Below are 24,235 nucleotides of genomic sequence, written 5' to 3'. Positions count from 1 at the left end.
CCTGAATGTTACTTGGTACTGTCTTGGGTAGAGAGTAAAGAAGTCAATAGAATTACTGCTTGGGGGCTTCCCTGGTGGGGCAGTGGTTAAGAATCTGCCTGCCAATGCAGGGGACATGGGTTCAAGCCCTGGTCCGGGAAGATCCCACATGCCATGGAGCAACTAAGCCCGTGCTCCACAACTATGGAGCCTGTGCTCTAAGGCCCGCGAGCCACAACTACTGAGCCCACATGCCACAACTACTGGAGCCCGTGCGCCTAGAGCCCACGCTCCGAAACAAGAGAAGCCACCGCAATGAGAAGCCTGCGCATGGCAGCGAAGAGTAGCCCCTGCTCACCGCGACTAGAGAAAGCCCGCGTGCAGCGACAAAGACCCAACGCAGCCAAAAATCAATAAATAAAAATTAAAAAAAATTATCTTAGAATTACTGCTTGGCTGCTGTCTCTTAGGTTCCTGAAACTTCCATCCCATTCCTCTTATAAACAACTAAAGACTTACTGCAGAGAAAGGAGGCATCTCTGATTTGGGCAAGGTTCTAAAACACTGTCCAGGTGAGGAAACAAGAACGCCAGGGCCTAGTGTGTTGGGTTGGTTACCTTGACGTTCCCAGCCCTCCTGCCCCATCGTGTTCCTGTCTTCCAGGTAGGAGGTGACACACCTAACCTCCTCAGAACAGTGTGTTCAACTGATGGCATCATCTACGTCAGGGGTCTAAGGTATCTCCTGTGTGTGAGGGGGCACATTACATCCTCCTGGGGGTGGTGGGTGAGATTTTAGGTTCATTAAAAGAAAGCACGAATTAAAAAACAAAAAAAAAGTTTAGGAACACTGATTGACAGCTTCCTTCCTGTCAGCTTTCCTTGTGACGACCACCTCCATAATCTTCAGGTTCTGTTTGGCCATAAAAGTGAGATTCTGGCGCCCTTAGCATCGTGCTGTGATCACTGGTATGAACTAGTCATCATAACCATCCCACACCCTGGTCCTCTTCAGGACTTTCCCGTGCAAGATACAGAGGGTCGGCAGAGGAGGAGTCATAGGCCCGGTGCCCCCAAAGACAAGGGGATCTCAGGAAAAGGTTCACCAGTTTATTTCTTAGTGAAATAATTTCCAAGAGCTCAGTGAGCAGCTCGCAGCAGTGGTGGGTAGCTAGAGACACGGCTCAATTCGTTTCAACAGCCTGAGTTTGGCTTTGGGAGGACAAGCTGCCGAGGGTCGGGGACTGAGAGAGCAGAGCGAAGCCGGTTCCCTCCAGAAGTGAGGGCGCAGGGTGTGGAGTGGGGCTATAGAAGGAGTGGACTTCAGAGCCAGATGTCAGAGCTGCAGTCGCCCCCAGGGTAGCGGAGCTCATGGGCCAGGGCTGGGCCGAGGGGCTCCTTCCCAAAGTCTACCAGGAAGTTGGGGTTCAACTTCAGCCCTCCCTTTACTGTGTCTACATCGATCTGCAACATCACAGAGCCTTCCCTGGTAGAAACAGGAGGGAGAAGAAAGAGGTCAGAGGGGGCCCGTCCCCTTCCCCCAAGAATTAGGTAAGTGTGAGGGCAGGGAGAGGGGTTCCCCAGGAGGCTGCAGAGTCTGGAAGCGGAGCCAAGGAGTCTTCAGAAAGCCAAACCCCTCTGGGAGGGGAGGGCTGGGAGGGGAGCCCAGGCTGTCCACTTCTTACCTGATGAGATCAGGGTAAAACTGCTTGTCCCAGGCACTGTACAGCGACGTGGTGACGTACAGACGCTTCCCATCCAGGCTAAGCTGGATCATCTGAGGGCCTCCGGCCACTTGTTTCCCCTTAGGAAAACCAGGGGTCAGACCCCAGGGTTACATACAGATCCTAGGCGGGAATCAGTGGCACCACCCAAACCCCAAGGACATGCTCAGCCGCTGCCCAGCCCCCTCCCCCATACTTCTCCAGCACAGATCTGAGGGGCCCACGAGCACGCGGAGAGATCCTCACCTTGACCACCAGGGGCTCTGGCTGGGATTTTAGCTCCTGGTCCTCCAGCACCTGCACGGGGCCTCCCTTAACAATGCTGCCCCCGAGGAAGAGCTGGGTGGGGAGGTGCACAGCATAAAGGAGGACAGTGGTGGGAGGTTAGGACATTGCAGGAAGAGAGCCCCACTCCCTCACGTTCCCCGCGTCTAGCCACGATTCCCCGTGGTCCTGGCCTGAACCATCCCTCAGCCCCCATCTTTGCTTTTCCTGCACCTCCCTTATCATGCCCCAGCCAGTTCATACCCTCCACCTCATGCCCAGACTTCTACCTCCTCCCTCCTTTCCTCTCCATCCTGCTAGGACCCACCTGTCCCGTGAGGCGGGGCCTCTGCGGGTCAGAGATGTCATACTGCCGCAGATCCCCATGCAGCCAGTTGCTGAAGTAGAGGAAGCGGTCGTCCAGGGACAGCAGGATGTCAGTGATCAGGCCTGGGTGGGGGGTTGCAGTTCAGAGGCACCTTAAGATTCTTGTTCCCCAGCCTGAGAATCAACCTTCCGATTCCCACACTCCCCTGAGCACTCACCTGGCATTTCAGGCAGCATCCAGCCCTTCACTTTCTTGGGGGGCACCTGGATCACCTTCTCCACTGACCAAGTACCTCCCTGCGTTGGGGTCAAGAGGCAGAGAGGTGAGCCTGTCAGAGCTGGGCAATGAGTGTCAGATCTGGGTCTCCCCAAGGCATACTGTCTACAGGGAGAGAGTAGATGCAGGGCCTTCTTGCCACTAGGGTCTAACCCCCATGCAAACCCCTTGAGGCAGGGATCATGTCTGCTTCACCACTGTATTCCCAGCACCTAACACAGTGCCTGACTCACTAAATATTTTTTGAATGAATGAATAAATAAATATAGCCAGTTAGGGCTTAGGGAGAAATTAGCCTAGGACTGAGAGGAGGCAGGCAGGGCAGGTGGCCTTGTTTTTTATTCCTGGGAAGTCTGGGTTGGTGGAGCCAGGCAGAGGAGGCCTGGGTCACTCCTAGGGAGAAGGGAGCGTCATGGCTATGGAAGCTGGGCAGAGTGCTGACAGGACTGCCAGGAGGAGAGGGCTAGAGTGCACGTCACCTCATTCTTATAGAAGCGCTGGATGTTGGAGCTGAGGGCACAGCCCACGAAGCCCTGATCAGCGGCCGGGTTGTGCAGGAAGCGGACCTCCAGGGGGATGAGGCCGTCCTGTAGAGTCAGGGTCTGCACCATCTCATGGCGCTGCCAGTCCCACACATGTAAGTGGTTCCCATACAGCCCTGGGGTGGGGATGCAGCCGGAAGATGGAATCAGGATCAGGGCGGGAGGGCATGGGCCAAGGCTGGGGCACAGCACAGGGGAGAAGGTTGAAAGATGGGCTGGATTATCAGAAGGACACTTGAGTAGTCAGAGCACTCAGCACATCCTGTATCATCACCGCAAGAGTCTGGGGTCCACAAGAGGGAAGTAAGAGGGCTGGAGAGTAGGGGTTTGGAATAGAGAGCAGGGGTTCGTGTGACCAGGCTCCTGCCAGCCCACGGGGAGTGGGGGATTCTCACCTGCCTCAACATCAGCGGGGTTGAAGCCATCTCGTAAGACGTTGGGAGCTGCCCATTCAGTGCTGACCATGACATTGTGTCGAGGCTGGTACCAGAAGTCATAGCCCATAGGCGCGGCACCTCCAGGCCGCTCCCACGTGCCCTTCACCTCAAATGTCTCTCCATCCAGCAGCACAAAACCCCCTGAGCAGGGAAGGAAGTAGGGTGGTAGGTAGAGTTGGTGGAGGTGCGACCCACACCCAGCCCTCACCCCCAAGGCCTGTCCAAGAGGCTCCAAGCCCATTGCCTGGTGCCCCTCCTCCCACTGAGTTTGCCTGATCCTTAAATTCAGGAGCTGAATTTGGATACCCTTTGGATACCAAAGGGTCCCACCCAGAGGGCCGGGTAAGAAGTGGGGACTTACTCTGATGCCCCTACCTCCCATCAAGTTCATCCCTCTCCCAGACCACAGGGTAAATTTTTCCTCCCTTGAGCCAAGATCTTCTGGGACTCTATACCCTGTGCTTCCTTTGCCTAGCCTCCTACTTTCAGGGTAGAGTTCCTGCCAGAGTCTAGACTCCATTCTGCTCACTCACTCCATTTTTTTTTAGAGAGAAAATTATATTTATCTGTAATTCCACATGAATGCCCACTATGTTTTTCCCCAGCTGAATATGTCATGACACCTTGCCACTTCTTTGCAAATGTAAACAGATGTCTACTCCTAAGTGTTCTTAAATCTAGGAATGTCATGCATCCCATCTCCTGGAAAAAGCACTTAAATAGAGTCTAATGCAGTCACCTTAACTGGATGACCTTAACTGATACTTCACTCCAAGCCCTTGGATGGGGAGTTCTGGTGAAATACGTAAGGCTGGGAGAGAAGCAGCACAGCATGGTGATTAGGACATAGATTCTGGAGCCATGTTGCTGGGTTTGAGTTCCAGCTCTGTGACTTAACAGCTGGCTGACTTTGGGTAAATTACTTAGCCAGTCTGTGCCCCAGCTTCCTAATCTGTAACACAGGGATCACAGTAGCATCTATCTCATAGGTTGTGTCTGGCACATAGTAGACATTTTATGTGAAAGCTCTGATCATACCATAAATGAGAAAGTAGCTGTGACAATTAAGGATCTCAAGGACTGTGAGATTTGCTCATGAACTCACGAAGGCCGATATTAAATGCACGTGTTTTCTGGGGCCATGTCTGTACTTGCTCACGTTTCCCACGGCAGACAGTTCTGACTATAACTTGTAAGTGAATTCATCATTTAAGGTTCACCTTCATAAAAATAATTGAAACAACTGAAGTTACTTGACTATAGTTTAAATATTGGATGAGACCCTGCCCTCTGGTTCTCCCTGGAAGGTCATTCCATCCCTCCCTCAGTTTGGGATCTGCTTCCCTCACAGATGTGCCTACAATGCTGGCAGGTACCTTTGCCATTGCCCTTGGGGTCTCCCAAGGAACTGATCATCACGTCCCCACTGGCCAGGCAGTGGGTGGTGTGGAGGTAGCCCAGGTCACACTTGGCATGGATGTCCTTGGGCTCAACAACCTGGAAAGGGTAAGGAATGGCATCAGAATCTTACAGAGCCAGGAGTCCCCACTCCTCACTCCTCCCCTCTCACACTTCTATCTACTGACCCTACCCTCTTTTCCTCTGAAACATAGACACAACTTTCCCTGCAGGAATATGGCAAAGACTGAGTCTGCAGAGCAGCAGGGGCGTCACAGAGACTGATAACTCCCCAGCAGAAAACATGGACTTCTCTCACCCTGCCTGTCTTGAGGGCACTCACAGCCCTTTGAGACCATAAGCTCCTCCCAGGCTGGGAGGACGCCAGTGTCAACTTTGTATCACCAGCGTCCAGCAGTGAGTGCCTGGCACAAAGAAGGCACTCAACAAAGTGTTGAAAGGAAGGATCAGAGGCTCCCGCCTAAGGAGAGCCCTGGGCTTCTAACTGGCTGGGGCAGAAATGGCTCCTTCTCCAGCTCGGAGTGAAAAACGAGAGCCTCCTTCCTCCCCTGTGGTGCCCCTGGGTGATGATGACCCAGCACACCTGGTAACTCTCCTCCAAAGTCTAGCCCCACTCGCTGCTGTTGAGCCCCAACCCTGCACAAGAGCTGGAGGGAGCTGCTTTAGGGGCGGCTTCCTTGCCCACAGGCTGCCCTGGGTGGCGGGCACATTAGGGGCCCAGAGCCGGCTAGGGCAGAAGACGTGCCTTGTGCAGCCTTGGAGCACGGGGCTCGGTGCCCACATCCACCACATAAATTCGGGAGGAGATGAGACTGGGCAGCAGCAGCTTGGTGCGCGACTTGGTGCTGTCCCCGAAGCAGCTGCTGCAGGTGTTCCATCCTGAGTGATGCAGCTCATCCTTCAGGTGGGGCATGGGCAGCCGGTGGATGACCTAGGATAGGAGAGCGGGCAGGGGTGGTGCTCACCCAGACCACGCTTCTGCACGCTTACAGAGAAGGGGCCCTCTGGACCCATTTCATCCTGGTAGCACAGCACAGACTTCATTTTCAGCACTGCCCTCGCCCATGGGTGGGGGGGGGGTGCCCTTGTGCAGTGAACAGCCTGAACAACCATCCCCAGGGAGGGTGAAGAAAGATGGAGCAGGGAAAGGGCACTGCCAGGGCCAGGGCTAGAGGAGGGGTCTGAGGGTCCTCTGGTGCCCAAGCCCCACCTCACCTGGCAGTACTGGGGAGACTTGGGGTCAACGTCCACAGTGGCCAGATAATCCGGGGCCTCAGTGTTCGTGTTTCGGTAGATACAGGGCAGGTAGACAATCTCCTCCCTGGGTCCTAGAGGGTGGAAAGCAGGTGGTGGGGTGGGCAGGGTGGGGACGAGGGCCGGGGCAAGGCAGGGTGTGTGTCAGCAGTGGAATCGGTAGCAGGCACTGGCTTGCCTACTCCTGGGGGTGCTGGCTCTCAGTCTTCCCACACTTACCTTTCATGGCTTCCAGAGGTGAAGGGTAGCCAGGTCCACACTTCCCACATTTCGTAGCTGTGGAAACAATGGGGCATGCTGGCTGCACCGCGCTCTGGAGGATGAAGGCTCCTTCCTCACATGCTGCAACCCGAGCCCCCCAAACCCCTGGCCGCCACTGGCCAAGGCAGGGGCACTGTCTCAGGTCCCCTCCAGACCCTCAAAACCCTGATGAGTATGTGGGTATGGCGGGAAGAGCTGCAGAGCTATGACCTGAAGGTGCACAGACCCTTGAGCAGGACCCAGGGGAGGCAGGAGAAGGGTGAGTGCAGGGGAGGCGGTGTGGTGCAGTGGTTATGACATTGACTTGGGCCCCAATCCCAGCTGGTCACTGACTAGCCACGGGAGCTTAGGCAAATCACCTAGCCCCCCTGGCCTCAGTTTCCACATCATCTGTAAAAAGAAGGTAATAAGAAGACCACATGGGCTTGTATGAGAAAGAAACAAGAAGCTGCAGTCAAGTGTGCAGCTCTGTACTTGCCTGGTAGGAGCCCGTAAACCCTGGCTGTTCTTCAGGAATAGCCATCAGGGAGTGACGGTGGTGCCTGTTCAGCTCCTTTCACTGAAAGGTATCTAAACCAGGAGCTGGAACACTTCCTGCTTCCCTCCCCTCTGGGTCCTGACCCCAGGCTGCTGGCCAGAGCCTGGGTTATATAACCAAGGGTCTGGTAAGGGAGAGGAGGCTGAAGTTCAAGGCTGCAGGACGGATACTAACTGAATGTCCTTAGACCAGTTTCTACCCCTGGGTGGGCCCCATCCACTTACTCTATCTGTAAAGCAAGTTGTTTGGCCCAACCCTGGAAAGCTCAGAGGCCCACCCACCAGAGCTGTAGGAAGTGGCCCTCCTTGTCCCCTGAAGTCTGGCAAGAGAAGCCAGTACGTGGATGTACGGGACCAAAGTCAGGAACCAAAGTCAGTCGCTGAGAAGGAGGGCTGCCACCAGGCGTTAAGCATCAGGATTTGCGGCCTAAGCAGGAGGAAAGGCTGAGGAATAAACAGAGGGAGCTGTAGGCCAAAAGAAATCCTGGAGTGGAGTTCACAGGACTTGACACTGCCTCCCTGCCTGGTCCCATGGCCAGTCCGGCTACTGGCCCAGAATCGAGCCTCCACTGGTGTCTGGGCTCAGGCACTCAGCCAGGGAGCCAGGTCCCCCTACTTGCAGCGGCCAAGTGACTTAGGAGGCTGAGAGGCAGCAACAGCATTTTTGAGTCCAGAAGCGTGGTGTCAAGGTCCAGGTGTGACATCTACTCTCTCCATTTTCTCCCCTTTGTTCACCTAAAAGGGGTAATAATATCTTACCTTCTTCTCTAAGTGGCTATGAAGGCCAAATAAGACAAAGTATTCAGAAGTACTTTTATTAAGTGAGAGGTGTTGTATAAATATGAGTAGCGCTGTGCCAGAAATCCCAGGCAGTGCCTGGTGCCCAAAGAGAGGGCTGGGGCTGGGATGGGACACGGTGAGGTCCAGTCCAAAGGAATTAAGGAGACTTGTTCTGCTATACGACCAAGCTGTGTCAGGGTTTGGTACAGGAGGTGAGGCGGAGGGGAAGGAGATTCAAAACTCCGAGACATCAAGACAGAGATGCAAAATCTGCAAAACCAGAGACTGAGAGAGAAGTAAAGGTATGAAAGAGGCGTGTGAAGGAGGTACTGCCCCTCAGCACCATCTCCCCGTCCCAGACCCTAACTGCCGCATCCCGCACAGCATTTCTGAGAGTCAGGGTCAGGCCCTGCGTGCCACTCGGGCCCCACTGAGCATCAGTCCTCTTTCTGGGGGAACATTCCCCCTGTCTTAAGCATCTCAAGCAAGATCTCTGAACACCTTTGGGGTTGAGATGAGCCCAGGGAAAGCTCATTGGGTTTTCCCAAGGCCAGGCTGGTTTGTTGGGCATTCTGCCAGAAAAGACCCAGATCCACAGGGGGCAAGGACCTCAGTACTCCCAGCCAGACGCAGACTCTTCCTCAGCCTGACATCCAGGAGTCCATGGATGGGGGAGTTGGAGGACTTGGCGGACTGAGAGGGTGGGACGCACTGAAACAGCCCCTCTCCCACCGCGAGAGAGGGGGGCTCCCTGATTTCCCTCCCAAAGTGATTGGTGGGGCAGGGTAACTAAAGAGCAACCTGGTCACAGAGGCCTGGGTTCCCTACTCCCTGCAGTAAGAAGTTGGCTTAGGGCTGAAATCAGGGTTGTCTGTCTCCTATGGCAACAGACAGAGAGATAGAGCTCCTCCTAAGTACCCCTATCCTTATTTTCTCAGCTGCAGAAAGGCTCCCTGGCCGCAGGCTGCAGCTGGGGAGCGGCGGGGTGGGGGGGAGCCCAAAGTCACCCTTCCCAGCAGTCCCTCTGCCTTCCTTCCCAGACGCCTCCAGCACTTCGGCTAAGCTGGGAAATGCAGGGGTGGGGGTGGGGCGGGGCCGGTGGAGCGGAGCCTGGCGCTCCCTCTCCTAACCAGCTCCCCCTCCAGGTTTTCTGTCACTTTCTGCGGGGCGGGCCATTGGTGGTCAGCGACGGTTGTCAGAAGCCCCCCTCCTTACCCATGCTGCTTGCTGGTGCGCTTTGCTCCCGACGGGTCTGCCAGGAGTGCGCAGAGACGGAGGGCTGTGCTGGTGTCCGAGGCAGGCTATGCGGGGAAGGGGCAAAGGGACGGAATTTATACCACCAACTGGGGGTGGGCGGGGAAGGGGGAGGGCCCGGCCGCCGCCCGGAGTGGATGATGGATAGCTCCTGGGCAGGGCGCTCTCAAATGGCCTGGGCGGTTGTGTTTGAGTTACTGGCTGTGTGCTTGTATGTGTGTACAAGTGTGTGTGCGCAGGAGCCTGTGCACGTGCAGATATATGCTGTGCCTGCGCACGTTTCTCTTTAGTGGAGTGGGTGCCTGGGCATGTGCGTTTGTGTGTGCTTGCTCCTGTGTACCTGGGTGTTTCCTGTGTGTGTACTTTTATGCATGTGCCTGCATGAGTGTGTATCTGTGTCTGTGTGCCTGTGTGAGGGTGCTTGTGTGTAAAAACCTGTGCTTGTGTATGTATGTGTGCCTGTGCATGTCGGTGTGTTCCTGAGTGCGTGCCTGCCAGAATATTTATGCCTGTGAGGGCATGTGCATGTGTGCCTGTGTGTGTGTGTGTGTGTGTGTGTGTGTGTGTGTGTGTGTGTGTTTGCGTGAGCGTGTATGTGCCAAGTTCCTGGGTCTCTAAATGCTCATCTCTGTACTTGGACCTGTCTCTTGGCATTTAGGGGCACCGAGGGCTGTGGGCCCATTTGCTCCTGCAACCACAGCCAGGGTCAGCCTTCTCCTAAGACTGCTTTCTTATTCCAGACAACCATGTTCCCCAAGGACTGCTCACCCATGTCTTCCTGCCAGGGCAGGGTCGTGTGTCCAGGTTCCACTTTCTCCAGACCCATCCTTTTGAGCTTTGAAGTGGAAGGAAAGTTGGCAGTGCCATTATTACCCTCTACTACCCTTATAAACCTCAGAAGGTGAAAGTGCAGTGCCTCCCCCTCTTCTCCCAGCCTGGTGCCTCAATAGCTCCCCAGGGCAGGGTAGCAGGGCCCAAGGGTAGCCCAGCCTGATGCCGCTGTCCCTAGCTGACCCTGACAAGCCATAAAACTCAGGTTCTCCATCTATCCAGGAAAGAGTCCTCCACCTGGAGGATTCCATGACTGCTCAGCCTGCTCATATAGTGTCCCAGCCTCTCAGGCAAATGACAGCTACTTGCTGAAGAGCTGAGGCAGGGTTGAGGCCTGATCCCTTTAACTTTCTCTGGGGCTACCGTCATCCAGGGAGCGAGGGTTTAGAGAGCTGGACAAGGGGACCCACACAAATTGCTCTCCATCTTGAAGCCGAGGGTCCCCTCTTTCCTCAAAGTTGGCCACCTGACCAGGGTAACCCCTGCCCCACTCTGCTAGGAGCCTGCTGGCTCTGGTCCACAGAAGCCACTTTCATTTCCTTGGATGAAAGCTCTGGGGTGGAGTTTTTATTGGATAGTGAAAGGAACAAACTTTGGGCATGAGATCGCCTGTAGAAAAGAGCCACGAGGTTTCCAAACCAGAGTGGAGGGTAGGAGAGCAAACCTGGGCTTCAGTGTGATGGGTTTCCGTCCTCCTGGTTCCCATGGATGAGGGATCATTTGCCCACAAAGGAAGATGCCCTGTGGCTGCCCAGGGCAGGGGTCCTCCCTTATCCCCTCATCCCCAGTGTCACTCAACCCCTCCTGGCTCTTTCCTTCTTCTACACCCTAGCCATTGTACTGTCAGCCAGGCAGCTATCAGAGTGAGCCTCGTGGGTGCAGCTGCCCCACAGGGGTGGCCCCTGAGGGCTGCTTCTTTGCCTGTCTCCAATCACCCTACCTAATCCCTCTGGCCCTCCTCCTCCTGAGGTCTCCATCACCTACCTCCTCTCTACTCTTCTGCTTTTTGGCTTCAGGTAGCCCAACATGCAAGATCTGAAAGAGAAAGAAACCCCATCCCCACTGTCTTATCAAAAGTTCTTAAGTCCAGGGCTTTCCTGGTGGTGCAGTGGTTGGGAATCCACCTGCCAATGCGGGGGACACGGGTTCGATCCCTGGTCCGGGAAGATCCCACATGCTGCAGAGCAACTAAGCCCGGGCACTACAGCTGCTGAGCCTGTGCTCTGGGGCCCGCAGGCCACAGCTACTGAGCCTATGCACCACAGCTGCTGAAGCCGGCGTGCCTGGAGCCCATGCTCCGCGGCAGGAGAGGCCAGTGCAATGAGAAGCCCATCGACACAACTAGAGAAAGCCTGCGCGCAGCAACGAAGACCCAATGCAGCCAAAAAAAAATTAAAAAAAAAAAATAAAAAAAAAAAAGTTCTTAAGTCCAAAGAAGTTGTTATTTCAGAGCTGTTGCAGACTCTGTCACTGACTGCAAGTTCTTTCATGCCCTGTGGCTCTGATCTGGCAGGTCTCTGCGGCTCCTCTTTGGCACCCCTAACCTCCTGCTGTGGCTTTCTTCCAGAATTCTTACTCCAGAGCCTGCAGCGTGCTTGGGGAAGGCTGTCCCAATCCAGGCTGCAGGTGGAGGGAGTCCAGGGTCAGGGTTCAGGCAGATGACTGAGAAGCGCCCATGGTATACTTGCTTCTTTTGACATGAACAGGGCTTGGGCTTCCACCGTGAATGGTACCCCCATCAGCATGGGATCTCCTGAGCATCCCTAATGCTGCTTCTCAGGAATTTCAGGGCTGCCCTTCCCTAGCCAGAGGCCAACTAGAGTTGGGCGAGTTGGACTTCAGCTCAGATCTGCTAACCAGGGAGGCCCTGCACGGCGCCCCGACACCGGGCATCCCCCAGCCTGAAGCAAGGTGCTTGGGAAGGCTGGCAGGGTGGGTGTGGCCCACGTTCCTTCTGCTCCTTTCAAGCCCTAGAGAAGCACAGTAAATATTAGAGGGGATAGGTTAGCGAGTTGACAGTTGGACAGCCAGGCGATTATGTAACTGCTGCCTGAACTTTGGCTGGGCCTCCACAAACAGGAAATGGGTTCTCAAGCCCACGGTGGGTTCTGGAGCCTCAGCTGCACAGGGAGGGCGCAGGGCGCTTACGGTTCCTTCCTTTTCTTCCACCCTCAGCCTCTTTAAACAGGCCCTGAAATCACTGATGGGGAAATGGGGAAGTGAGGGAAGAAGGACTAAACCCAGCGAAGGGAAAGTAGAGGAGATGATGAAGTCAGAGTCTCTAAGAATAACTTGATGTGTCAAAAAAAAAAAAAAAAAAAGCAAGAGAGAAAGAAAAAAAAAACTTGGTGTTCTTCATCTCTAGCAAAACAAAAATGACAGGGAAGCAGTAAGTCCGCTCCAGAGTGATAATGGGGAGAAAGGAAAGTTAACTTGTGAAACCACCTCCCGTGCACTAGCCCTTGCCTGCAGCACCCAGTTTAACCCTTGACACCACCCAGTCTTGTAAGTAAAGCACCCTCCTTTCACTCACGAAGAAACCGAGGCTCAGAGAGGGCCAAGGCTTCTGACAGATGGCAGAGCAGGATTTCCACCCAGGTCCGCCTGACTCTGGAGCTCACAGTTTTTCTAATCAATCCTTGGCGTTTTTGTGTTTTGTTTTGCTTCGTTTGGTTTCAGGAGGAGGAGGGTGGGGAGCAGAAGAACAGAAGGAATGTGGAAAGCTCTGATGTTTTGTTTCTTGGAAACCTCAGAACAGAGAGACTTTTTCTCGGAAAGGGGGAGAGGAGTGAGGAAGCAGACGTCTACAGCTTGGAGCTGTGCGGTCTTGGTAGGGGGAGTGGTGGAGACCCCCCCGCCCCGTGCTCTGGGAAAGACTGGGAGCATATACATCTAAGTAACAGCCGTGGTTACCTCTGGAGAGACGCAATGGAAGGAAGGTGATGATTTTCCATTTTTTCTTTATATGCTTCTGGATTTTAAAAGATAAAAAGCATGGGGAATTCCCTGGTGGTCCAGTGGTTAGGACTCTGCGCTTTCACTGCAGTGGCCCGGGGTTCAAGCCCTGGTCAGGGAACTAAGATCCCACAAGTTGTGTGGTATGGCCAAAAAAAAAAAAAAAAAAAAGCATATATTACTTCTGTAACCAAACCCCAAATAAAGGTAATAAAACAAAACAAAACATATATATATTGAGAGAGAGAGAGAGAGAGAGAGAGAGAGGGAAAGAAAGAAAGGAAGGAAGGAAAGAAAGAAGGAAGGAAGAGAGGAAGAAAAGAAAACAGGATGGAAGATCAGTGCAGTGCAGTCAGGGCCACAGTGGGAGCCCATGCTAGGGAGAAGGACTGGCCCTGGGTCCTTCACCCAGCAGCTGTCCCACCAACCTCTCTGCCCTCTCCTTTGAAGACACACATGTGCATGGTCATTCATTCATTCAATCTCCACAAACATTTCTGGAGCCCTGTTTTGGTAGACAAAGTGGTGAACAAGACAAAGTTTCTGCCATCAAAGAGATGACATTCTAAGGGAGACAGCCAATAATCAAGTAAATGTATAAATAAATAAGATTATTTCATATAAGTGCTAAGAAGGAAGGAAGATAATGCAAGGGTGACCGAGAGTACAACATTCGAAAGGGTTGTCTGGTATATACAGGTACAGGTTTGTGTGCAAACGAACAGCATAAACAAACTAAGAACCCAGGAACACACAAACGTATACGAAAATGCCTGTAGCACATAAGGTAGCAGCCTGCGGCGGCCTGAAGCAGAACTGGCTGGACAAGTTGAAGTTTTGGCCTGCTCAGGATTTCTGAGCCCTGGCCTGCTCATTTCTCCTTGTTTTAATAGACCAACTCCATGCCCTCAGAGGAAGAGAATAGCGTTTACTGAGAACCAGTTACCAGGCGTCACTGGTGCCAGGCTGGGCACTGCACTCTAGCAAGCAAATGGCTCAGGCACGGCCCACAGCACACCTGGAGAGGCAAGTAGCTTTTTTCTTCATCTCACCTTAAGGAAACAAAGTTTTACTAATTCATCCAGCTGCCCACGCTCATCTCACAGCACCTCCCCATCTCTGAACAATGCTGAATTCAGAGCCTGTTGCTCAGAGCAGCAACGAAGCTCAGAGAAGAGAAATAAAGAAAAAACAACAATGCCCTCTGCCAGGGCTTTCCACAAAGGGTATAATTTGAGAGAGCTTCCTCCCCACCTCGAATCCACTCAGAAATATCCTCCCTTCTGGCCTGCTGCTGATGCCTGAAACTTCACCACCAGCAGTTTATGTCTTTCTGTTATGTGATGGCCTCTTCTCACCTCTGAGCTGCAGGGATTACCCCTGGGGTGTTAAGCCGCTAGGATTTTAGCAGTGTGGTCAGATGCATGCCTCCCAGTGGGCAGTGCTGAGGAGTGGCTACTGGTCTACCGGCAAGAGCAAGGGAGATGCTAAAGAGGGGAAAGAAAGTGCTTTAAAAGCAACTTTTACCTTAACTATTTTATCCCTATCTCTTGAGAGAGAAGACAAGAATAGAAAGTGAAATAGAGAGATCTCCTCTCTCTCTCTCATTCCGGAAAATTTCAATAAATACAAAAGTAGAGTGAATAGTATAACGAACCCACAGGTACACCATACACCTTCAATAAAGATCAGCTCATAACCCATCTTGTTTCGACTATACCTCCAAGCCTCCCTCTACCTTGGATTTTTTTTGCAGCAAACTCTAGACATTATATTATTTCTTGAATTAATATTTCAGTATGCATCCCTTCAAGATAATAATTCTTTTTTAAAAACCACAATACCATAATCACAGGTAAACAAATTAATACACCTTTACTATTACCAAATATTAAATCAGTGTTCAAATTTCCCCCATTGTCTCGTAAGTTTTCATTTTACAGTTTATTTGCATCAAGATCTAGACGGTCCATAACTGTCCGTTGACTTTCTCAATAACTCTCTTAGGGGCTTCCTGGGTGGCACAGTGGTTGAGAATCCGCCTGCCAATGCAGGGGACACAGGTTCGAGCCTGGTCCGGGAAGATCCCACACGCTGCGGAGCAACTAAGTCCATGCACCACAACTACTGAGCCCACGTGCCACAACTACTGAAGCCCGCGAGCCTAGAGCCTGTGCTCTGCAACAAGAGAAGCCACCGCAATGAGAAGCCCGTGCACCACAACAAAGAGTAGCGCCCGCTCGCCGCAACTAGAGAAAGCCCCCATGCAGCAATGAAGACCCAACGCAGCCAAAAATAAATAAATAAAATAAATTTTAAAAATGCTTAAAAATATAAATCTCTTAAATCTCTATAACCTAATCTCTTTAACCTCTGCCTACTGAAGACTTGATTTTCTGTTTAAATGAAGAGTCTGACTAGAACAGATATTATGTGTCTTGTAACACATCTAATCTACAAGAAGAAAAGGTGAAGTGGGTTTGAGAACCAGTTATGTAGTCTAGAAAAGGTAATGTCGGTTATAGGGACACAGGTGAAAGTTTGCCATCACACTCCGCCCTCCCCTACAGCCTTCCTCCCGTGCCAGGACTGGCTCCAGAAGAGCTGAGACAAGAGCCGTAAAGCCATTGCTTTAATGCAATCATCTCCACCTTTACAGAGACCCACTTGGCTTGCACCCTTTCAGTTAAGAGCCTGGGAAGAAACAATTGCATCATTCTTGGTTAATGGCCCAAATTAAGCCATCAACCCCCCTAATCAAGCCTTCACTTTGGACACGTTACAGTACTGTAAATAAAATATCCAAAGGAAAATAAAAGCCCTTCCGTTTGAGGCTGGTAGGACCTTTGGTCCCTGGAGTCATATTCCTGAGTCACAGTTTCTCTACGAAGACTCAGGGCAGGCAGGAACAAATCCTCTCCTTCCCTTGGGAGCCCAGGGCCTCTGCTTTCTCACCTCGGCACCAAGAAGCTGACTGGGAAGAAAGTAGGGGATACTTCTCCCAGTGCCCCAGAAAGACAGGAGTCCCAAGGTTTGAAGAGATGTCCTCAGTTCTACTTGGAATCAGAGGGAGGCCCGGGAAAAAGTCTCCATGCATATCCTGGATTCTCTGTCTTCTATACACCATATCTAACCTGCTGTTTCCACTAGGATCTCCCCAGGGTCACAGGCATGTGTAGAAATACTAATAATTGCTATTTGGGAAATGAATACTGTGAGAGTTCCTGTCTCAGCTTGTCAAAAGTCAACCAAAGTTTAAAAGGCAAAGTTTAAACTGAAAAACAATGATTGCTCTCAAGATCCAAAATCTCCAACAAATCAATTGGAAAAAGACAGTGCAACAGAAAAATGTGCCAAGAATATGAAAATGAAAGATAAATGGCTTTATAAACATAAGAAGAGTTACCCAATCTCATTAGTAATCAGAGAAATGCTTGTTAAAACCACAATATGACATGACTTTCAAAAATAAAAAGGCTGATAATATTCAGGTTGGAAGGAGTGTGGGGAAAAGGTCATGCTTATATTTTATTGGCAAGAGTATAAAATGGTGAACATTTTAAGAAGACAATTTAGCAATACCTAGCAACATTTTACAGGGAAATCCATTTTAATGATCTGCTCTGTGGAAAGACAAGTATGCAATATAGACAAGGACACAAATATGTGAATAGAATGTTCATTGCAACATTGTTTGTAATAGCAAGAAGTTGGAAACAATCAGTAGGGGAAATGGTTAAATATGTTATGTAACATCAATAATATGGAACACCAAGCAGTCATAATGTACAGTTTTGTATATACTGATATGGAAGGATATCCAAGGAATATGGTCAAGGGGTAAAAAACAAAAAATAGTATAATCTTATTTAATTAAAACTATATATTAAATTAAACCATTTAATTAATTGTTTAAATTAATTTAATTTATATTAAACTAGTTTAAATTATATATGTTTAAGTTATATCTATGTGTATTTATATGTTCATAAAAAAGAATTTGTAGAGATAAATCATCCTTTATTATACCAAACATACCAAATGTAACTGACAGTGGTTACCTCTGAGGAATTGGATTATAGGGAGCAATTTTTATTTTTACATTATATATCAATTACGTTTTTTAATTTTTTAAAATAAATTTATGTATTTATTTATTTATTTTTGGCTGCATTGGGTCTTCATTTCTGTGTGCAGGCTTTCTCTAGTTGTGGCGAGCGGGGGCCACTCTTCATTGTGGTGCGTGGGCTTCTCATTGCGGTGGCTTCTCTTGTTGAGGAGCACGGGCTTTAGGCGTGCGGGCTTCAGTAGTTGTGGCACGTGGGCTCAGTAGTTGTGGTTCGCGGGCTTAGTTGCTCCGCGGCATGTGGCATCTTCCCGAACCAGGGCTTGAACTCCAGTCCCCAGCACTGGCAGGCGGATTCTCAACCACTGTGCCACCAAAGAAGTCCCTATTTTTATTTTTTTAATTAAAATTTTTTTTATTTGGCTGCATCACACAGCTTGTGGGGTCTTAGTTTCCCGACCAGGGATTGAACCTGCACCCTTGGCAGTGAAAGTGCCAAGTCTTAACCACTGGACTGCCAGTTATGGAGTTTTAAAAGTTTTATAGTAAGCTTGAAATACATACATAATTTAAAAATTGAAATAATGAAAGAATACAATAACACAGTTTCTTATTAGAAGAGCAAAACTTTTAAAAGTTAAAATCCAGTATTGGTGAGACAGGAGGAAAAGGGCATGCTCATTCAGGATTGGTGAGAGTACCAGCTGGTGCCTGATTAACAAAATGCAATTTGTCACTACCTATCAAAAGTTAAACTGTGTACTATTTTACCTAGGAATTCCACTTTCAGGATGTAGTCTAGAGACATACCTGGACAAGTAGGCAAGACACAGGTAATAATGATAATAACAACAACAGCCATCACTTATTAAATGCTTAATAAGCCCTTGGTGCTGTTTTAAGGACTTAAAGACAAACAAAGAGACGTGAACCACACGTCTCATATAAAAGCTTACCTGTGCCAGGTACTTCTCTAAGCTCTTTACATGCTCTGTGTGTGTTTTATTTATTTATTTTTAAAAATTTATTTATTTTGGGCTGCATTGGGTCTTCGTTGCTGTGTGCAGGCTTCTCACTGAAGTAGCTTCTCTTTGTTGCCGAGCACCGGCTCTAGGTGCACGGGCTTCAGTAGTTGTGGCTCGGGGACTCAGTTGCTCCCCGGCATGTGGGATCTTCCTGGACCAGGGCTTGAACCCGTGTCCCCTGCATTGGCAGGTGGATTCTTAACCACTGTGCCACCAGAGAAGCCCTGCTCTGTGTGTTTAATCCTCATAACAGCCCTGTGAAATGAGCACTCTCATGTCCACTTGACAGATAAGGGAGTTACATATACCAAAGGGAAGTAACTTGACAAAGTCATACAGCTAGTGAGCGGCAGAGCCCAGGAAGTGAACCCAGGCAGTTGGCGTTAGACTCTGTGCCTGTGACTCCTACGCTATAATAATGTAGTAAATCATATAATCTTCACAGCTCCTTGGGATAGGTTGTTTTTGTGTTTTATTGTTTGGGTCTGGCCAGCACATACATCTCTTTTTAAGTTTGGTGGGAGACAGAACCCACCAACCACTTCAGGAACCAAAAGGCCAGATACTCACTGTCCCAGGTCCCCTTGCAGCTGGTAGCAAGCATGTGACTCGGTCTTGGACAGCCAGCTGTGCCGAAGGAGGACCATGACACAGAGAAATAGGGACAGTGGGGAGTGGGCTTTGGTTGATGCGGGGGGGCATGCAAGTGTTTGGGTAGATAGCATGCTACAGAAGCTCCTAGGGTCCCATGATGCTGGTGGAGCCAGGGCTGCACTTGAAATTTGAGAGGTAGAAGCTGCGTTCTGAGAATGGGGTCTCAGACGAGGAAAGCTCTCCGGCTGCTCCTGGCTGCAGTTCAGGCACATCTGTCACTGGGGCCTTATGACTCAGGGGATCCAGTGGTGCTTGACATACTGGGGTGATCTTAAAGACTGTGGCAAGCAAGTCCCAGAAGGAGAGTCCCCAGGGTGGCCCAAAGCGGTGGTGAGGTCCAGCCAACTTCAGCAAGTAACAGTTCTTCTCTTGATAAATAGCTTCTTGTGAGTTTCTGGATCTCAGTAGAAACCAAACATAGGGCCAAGCCCCTTATGAACTGAGGATTATCTGATCCACCCAGCCAGCCCAAGGTCTCACAAGCCCTGGTGCTCCTCGTCTTCAAATAGAGCTGGCTGGAGCCTGATAGTATCCTAAAGGCAGAAAGGAGCCACAGAATGCCCTGGTGTGCCTTTTAGCTTGCCATATCTTGCTAAATAACCTCTCCTCCCTCAGTCCACTCCAGTGGCTTCAGGAGAAGTTAGGCATGAAGACACTGGAAACAAAAAAGTAATTCCAGGGGACCTCCCTGGTGGTCCAGTGGTTAAGAATCTGCCTTCCGATGCAGGGGACATGGGTTCAATCCCTGGTCGGGGAACTAAGATCCCACATGCTGCGGGGCAACTAAGCCCGTGCGCCGCAACTACTGAGCCCGTGGCTCTAGAGCCCGAGCGCCACAACTAGAGAGAAGCCCACATGCCACAACGAAGATGCTGTGTGCCACAACTATGACCCAACACAGACAAATAAATAAATAAATATTACAAAAAAAATTCCAACTTGGATTGCAGGAGACTGGCTCTGCACCATACACCATCACCAGCCAGAAGTGGCTTATTATTAAGAGATTAACAGCAAGAATTCTAAATAGATAAACAAGGTACTACTGTAGAGCACAGGGAACTGTATTCAATATCTTGTAATAACCTATAATGGAAAAGAATCTGAAAAAGAATATATATATATATTTATTTATTTATTTATATGTAAAACTGAATCACTTTGTTGTATACCTGAAACTAACACAACATTGTAAATTAACTATACTTCAATTTTTTAAAATGGTTAAAAAAACCCACCACAGTTAAAAAAAAAAAGATTAATAGCAAGAATTCTAGAACCAGACTGCCTGTATTTGAATTCTGGTTCCACTAGTTCCTAGCTATATGAATTTGGGCAAGTGTTTTTTTTTGTTTTGTTTTTTTGCGGTACGCGGGCTTCTCACTGTTGTGGCCTCTCCTGTTGCGGAGCACAGGCTCCGGACGCGCAGGCTCAGCGGCCATGGCTCACGGGCCCAGCCGCTCCGCCGCATGTGGGATCCTCCCGGATGTGGGCGCGAACCCGCGTCCCCTGCATCGGCAGGCGGACTCTCAACCACTGCGCCACCAGGGAAGCCCTGGGCAAGTGTTTTAATCCCTCTGAACCTCTGTTTCCTTATCTCTAAAAGAGAGATAATAAAAATACCTAACCTCGTAAGTTGGTTTAAAAATTAAATAACGTAATGTATGTAAAACTCTTTGAATAGTCCATGCACTAAGTGTTCCTGTTATTATTGCAGTAACAAAGTGCTTCTGAGAAAAAGTTCTAGAGATCTATTGCACAACAACGTGAATATACTTAGCACTATTGAACTGTACATTTAAAAATGGTTAAGACAGTAAATTTAATGTTATAGGTTTTTTACCACAATTTAAAAATGTTTTAACCCTTAGGAAAGCAGAAGTTTTTAGCATGGAATTTTTTTTTGGATGGAGCTTTATTTATTTATTTATTCATTTATTTATTTTGGCTGAGCCACGTGGCTTGCGGGATCTTATTTCCCCGACTAAGGATGGGACCCGGATCCCCGGCAGTGGAAGTGCGGAGACAACCACCGACCGCCAAGGAATTCCCTGGAATTTTATAAGATATTTACTTTCAAATCTAGAGACTCAGTGGTCTTTTTCTTAAATTGTACATAATTAACAAATGCCTCTTCATTGAAAAAAAATAGTAAAGCCCTTCTGAGAGATGATCCTGGAAGTTAATGGAGAAAGAAAATCCTCCAATGGGTAAAATTTCAAGTAGAATACATCATTGGCTCTTTTGGGAGAAGACACAGAGGATCTATACTGATTCATGTGCAAGGTCAGTGATTTGGCTGGGTGGACAAACGTAGATGGAACAAAATCAGAGGGTTGGGGAAAAGAGGTTTGGGAAGAAGTCTTGTGAATGGACCTCTTAGGAGGGCCCCAGAACACAAGAACATTTGTGTCTAGTAGAGCCACTCACCACAGGGTCGTCTCCCTAGAGGCTGCTCCTGGTGGTCAGATGGGTAAGGTGAACCCGCTTTATGGGCGTCATTCTGTTTCTCCCTGAGACATTCTATGAACCAAACAGCTGTGGTGGCAAGGACACAGGCTGTATGTGGCCTTCACAGGATGGACCGCCCCTTACCAAGTCAGACCTAGTGGGGGCTACTGCTGAAGGTCAGCTTGGCCCACAAAAGCTACCAATTCAGCCCACCTACTTGATGAAGGGTGCTTATGTTAGCTCTCCTCCAACAAGGAAGGGGCAGAAATTTGTTCTCTCTAGAAGGCAATTATGCATTTTTAAGCCTTGGATTTATTTTCCCTACTCCCATACATCTGCCCACCCCCTACCATCTGTGGACATTCCAGATGCCTCATACGCTATCGTGGCTCCCCACACGCGTGGCTTCTGACCAAGATCTCACTGTACAGTGAAAGATTGTTGACAGTGTCTAGCACGCGAAGTGCTCTGCAAGTATTAGTGTAACCAAAAGTGGGGTCCAGCTGCTCAGTGCTCAAAAGTCCATAAAGAGGCAAGTTGGTGGAAAGGAAAGTTTGCTTTATTTTGGAAGCTGGCAACCGGGGGCGGGGGGTGGGGGGTAGGGCGGATTCCCCCTCCCCCTCCCCGCCCCCTCCCCTCCCCTCCCCTCCCCTCCCCTCCACCCCCACTGACAATTAGTGGGCAAGAGCTTTTATAGATGTAGGGAAGGGCTACATGCAGAAACAGCACAGTCAGCTCTGACAGTCATCTTGAAATTGGTCATGCGGTGGTCTGACCAGCGTCGTCTTGATTTAAAAAAATATATTTATTTATTGTTGTGGCTGTGCCTGGTCTTAGTTACAGCATGTGGGATCTTCGTTGCAGCATGCATGCGGGATCTAGTTCCCGGACCAGGGATCGAACCTGGGCTCCCTGCATTGGGAGAGTGGAGTCTTTACCCAATGGACCACCAGGGAAGTCCCTAGATTGTCTTAAGTACAGTTAATCTTCAATTCCAGGGTTGGTTTGTTCCCATTTCCTTGAGGCCAATTCTTGGAACTGTGGCATCTTATGTCAAGGCTACAGTCTGGTCATCATGTAGTTAACTTCTTCCACCTGCTGGGGGTTTCAGTATCTAAAAGATAGCTCACAGGATATGGCTCTGAATGTTATCTACAGCCTTTGAGAAGGAACTAAAGGTCCTTGACTTTGCTTACAGACTAAACTATTATTGTTTTGTCCTGTTTGACTGCTTTTCTTTGCTTCTGCATTTTCTCACTTCTCTGATTAAACTTATTCTTTGGCTAAAGATTTTCCACAGACAAGAGGCAGGCGGAGGACATGGTGGGGAAGGACCATAGTGTCCTCCTCCATTTCATTAGCTCATCTAATCTTCACAGAAACCATATTAAGCTAAATACCATTATTATCTCCATTTTACAGATAAGGAAACTGAGTTACAGAGAAGTTTTATAAATGGCTCAAAGTCACAGTAGGTAAGTGAGTGGTGAGGCCAATATATGAATGCAAACAGTTTGGCTCCAGAGTCCATGTTCTTTACCCTGGAAGGCCCATGGGAGTCATGAGTCTTATGTACTCCATCCCTCAGAAGGAGTTGGCTTTGTAGAGACTGAGTTATGGCAAAACCCTCTGAGAATGGAGTGCTGACCCCAGAGTGGAGTGCAGTGTATGCTCTGAACCAGCAGCAATTCTATGGTACCATTTCTTTCTTAGCCAGGATACATGGTGGCCCCAGGAATAGGGAGATAGAGGTGGGAGTGGGGCCTCTAACTACTACACCTAATAACCCACAACATTTTTGCGTGTAGCCCCATGACTCTGGGCTTTGCTGGTTTAGAGGTTTGGTATCCCAAGGAGGTTTGCTTCCACAAAGAGGAGACACCAATAGGCCCATTGCACTGGAACGTGAGACAGAAACCTGGCCATTTGGGGCTTTTTAAGCCATTGAGTAAACAGGCAAAGAAGGGGAATAAGACGTTAGCTGGGATGATTGATACTGATGATTTAGAGAAAATAAGGTTACTGTTACACAGCAGGGTCAGAGAGGAGGATGTGTGCAACCCAGCGGCACCCCAGGGATATCATATACCATCATGTCCAATGGTTAAAGTTAACAGAAGACTAAACCAGCAGAAGCAAGATAACAGCTAGTTATCCTCCAGGAGTGAAGGTTTAAGTCACTCCATGAGAAAAGAACCCAACCATCTTAAGTCCTGCCTGTATAACATAGTGGTTTAGAGCCTGAGCTCGGGTACCAGACTACATGGATTTAAATCTGAGTGCTAACACATGTTGGCTGTGTACCTGTGTCTACTTTAGTTTCCACACCTGTAACATGGGGATAATAATAGTTCATATCTCAAACGGTTATTTTGAGAATTAACACTTATAAAACACATAGAACAGGGTCTGGCATGTAGTAAACACTCTATAAATGTTAGCTATTATTAAGACAAAGGAATGAGAAGCAACAGAGGAAAGTCATAAATACCAGTGACAGCCTCAGGCTCAGTTGTGAAAATGAGAACAGTACAGGAATGTTTATACCAGTTTTATTTGTAATAGCCAAAAACTAGTCAGAAACAATCCAGATGTTCGGCAGTATGTGATTGAATAAACTGTGGTGCATCCACACCATGGTAGATGCAGCAGTAAGAAGAAATGAACTATTGCACAGAGAAAGAAACCATCAAAATGAAAAGGTAACCTACGGAATGGGAGAAGATACTTGTAAATCATCTATCTGATAAGAGGTTAATGTCCAAAATTTATAAAGAGCTCATACAACTTAACTGCAAAAACCCAAACAATCTCATTAATAAATGGGCAAAGAATCTGAATAGACATTTTTCCAAAGAAGACATACAGATGGCCAACAGGCACATGAAAAGGTGCTCAGCATCACTCATCACCAGGGAAATGCAAATCAAAAGCACAAAGAGGGCTTCCCTGGTGGCGCAGTGGTTGGGGGTCCGCCTGCCGATGCGGGGGACGCGGGTTCGTGCCCCGGTCTGGGGCACGTGAATCCCGTGCTCTGCGGCGGGAGGGGCTGCGGTGGTGAGAGGCCCGCGTACAGCCAAAAAAAAAAAAAAAAAAAAAAAAAAAAAGCACAAAGAAGCGCCGGTGGGGCACAACTACAAGTGGAGGCACGCACCACGGTCCCGGGCGGGCAGCCCTCAGCCATGGCGCGCGGCCTCTA

The 24,235-nt window shown here is 49.5% G+C and overlaps 1 protein-coding gene across 1 annotated transcript; it reads right to left on the bottom strand.

Annotated features, from left to right (window-relative positions):
• Window positions 1-1,086: 1,086 nt before the first annotated feature.
• SELENBP1 (selenium binding protein 1) lies at window positions 1,087-9,108 on the bottom strand. The gene is made up of 12 exons (XM_082664773.1): window positions 9,016-9,108; window positions 6,442-6,498; window positions 6,184-6,296; window positions 5,714-5,899; window positions 4,926-5,046; window positions 3,508-3,690; window positions 3,050-3,228; window positions 2,512-2,590; window positions 2,295-2,416; window positions 1,949-2,041; window positions 1,664-1,782; window positions 1,087-1,464 (listed from the first exon to the last, which is right to left on the bottom strand). Exons 1-12 carry the CDS (start codon window positions 9,017-9,019, stop codon window positions 1,302-1,304), a joined length of 1,419 nt encoding a protein of 472 aa, XP_082520899.1. The 5' UTR covers window positions 9,020-9,108; the 3' UTR covers window positions 1,087-1,301.
• Between the last annotated feature and the right edge of the window lie 15,127 nt (window positions 9,109-24,235).

Source organism: Grampus griseus (assembly GCF_964374135.1).
Source record: "Grampus griseus genome assembly, chromosome: 1".
In the NCBI taxonomy this organism is placed as follows: domain Eukaryota; kingdom Metazoa; phylum Chordata; class Mammalia; order Artiodactyla; family Delphinidae; genus Grampus; species Grampus griseus.
Note: the sequence above shows the minus strand (reverse complement) of the source record. Positions and strands in the feature narration are given on the sequence as shown.

Coding starts and splice junctions, on each gene's coding strand:
- SELENBP1 (XM_082664773.1), bottom strand. Junction 5,047..5,713: donor GTGCTCCAAGGCTGCACAAG/GCACGTCTTCTG, acceptor TACCCTTTCCAG/GTTGTTGAGCCCAAGGACAT. Junction 2,042..2,294: donor GGCCCCGCCTCACGGGACAG/GTGGGTCCTAGC, acceptor CTCCCCACCCAG/CTCTTCCTCGGGGGCAGCAT.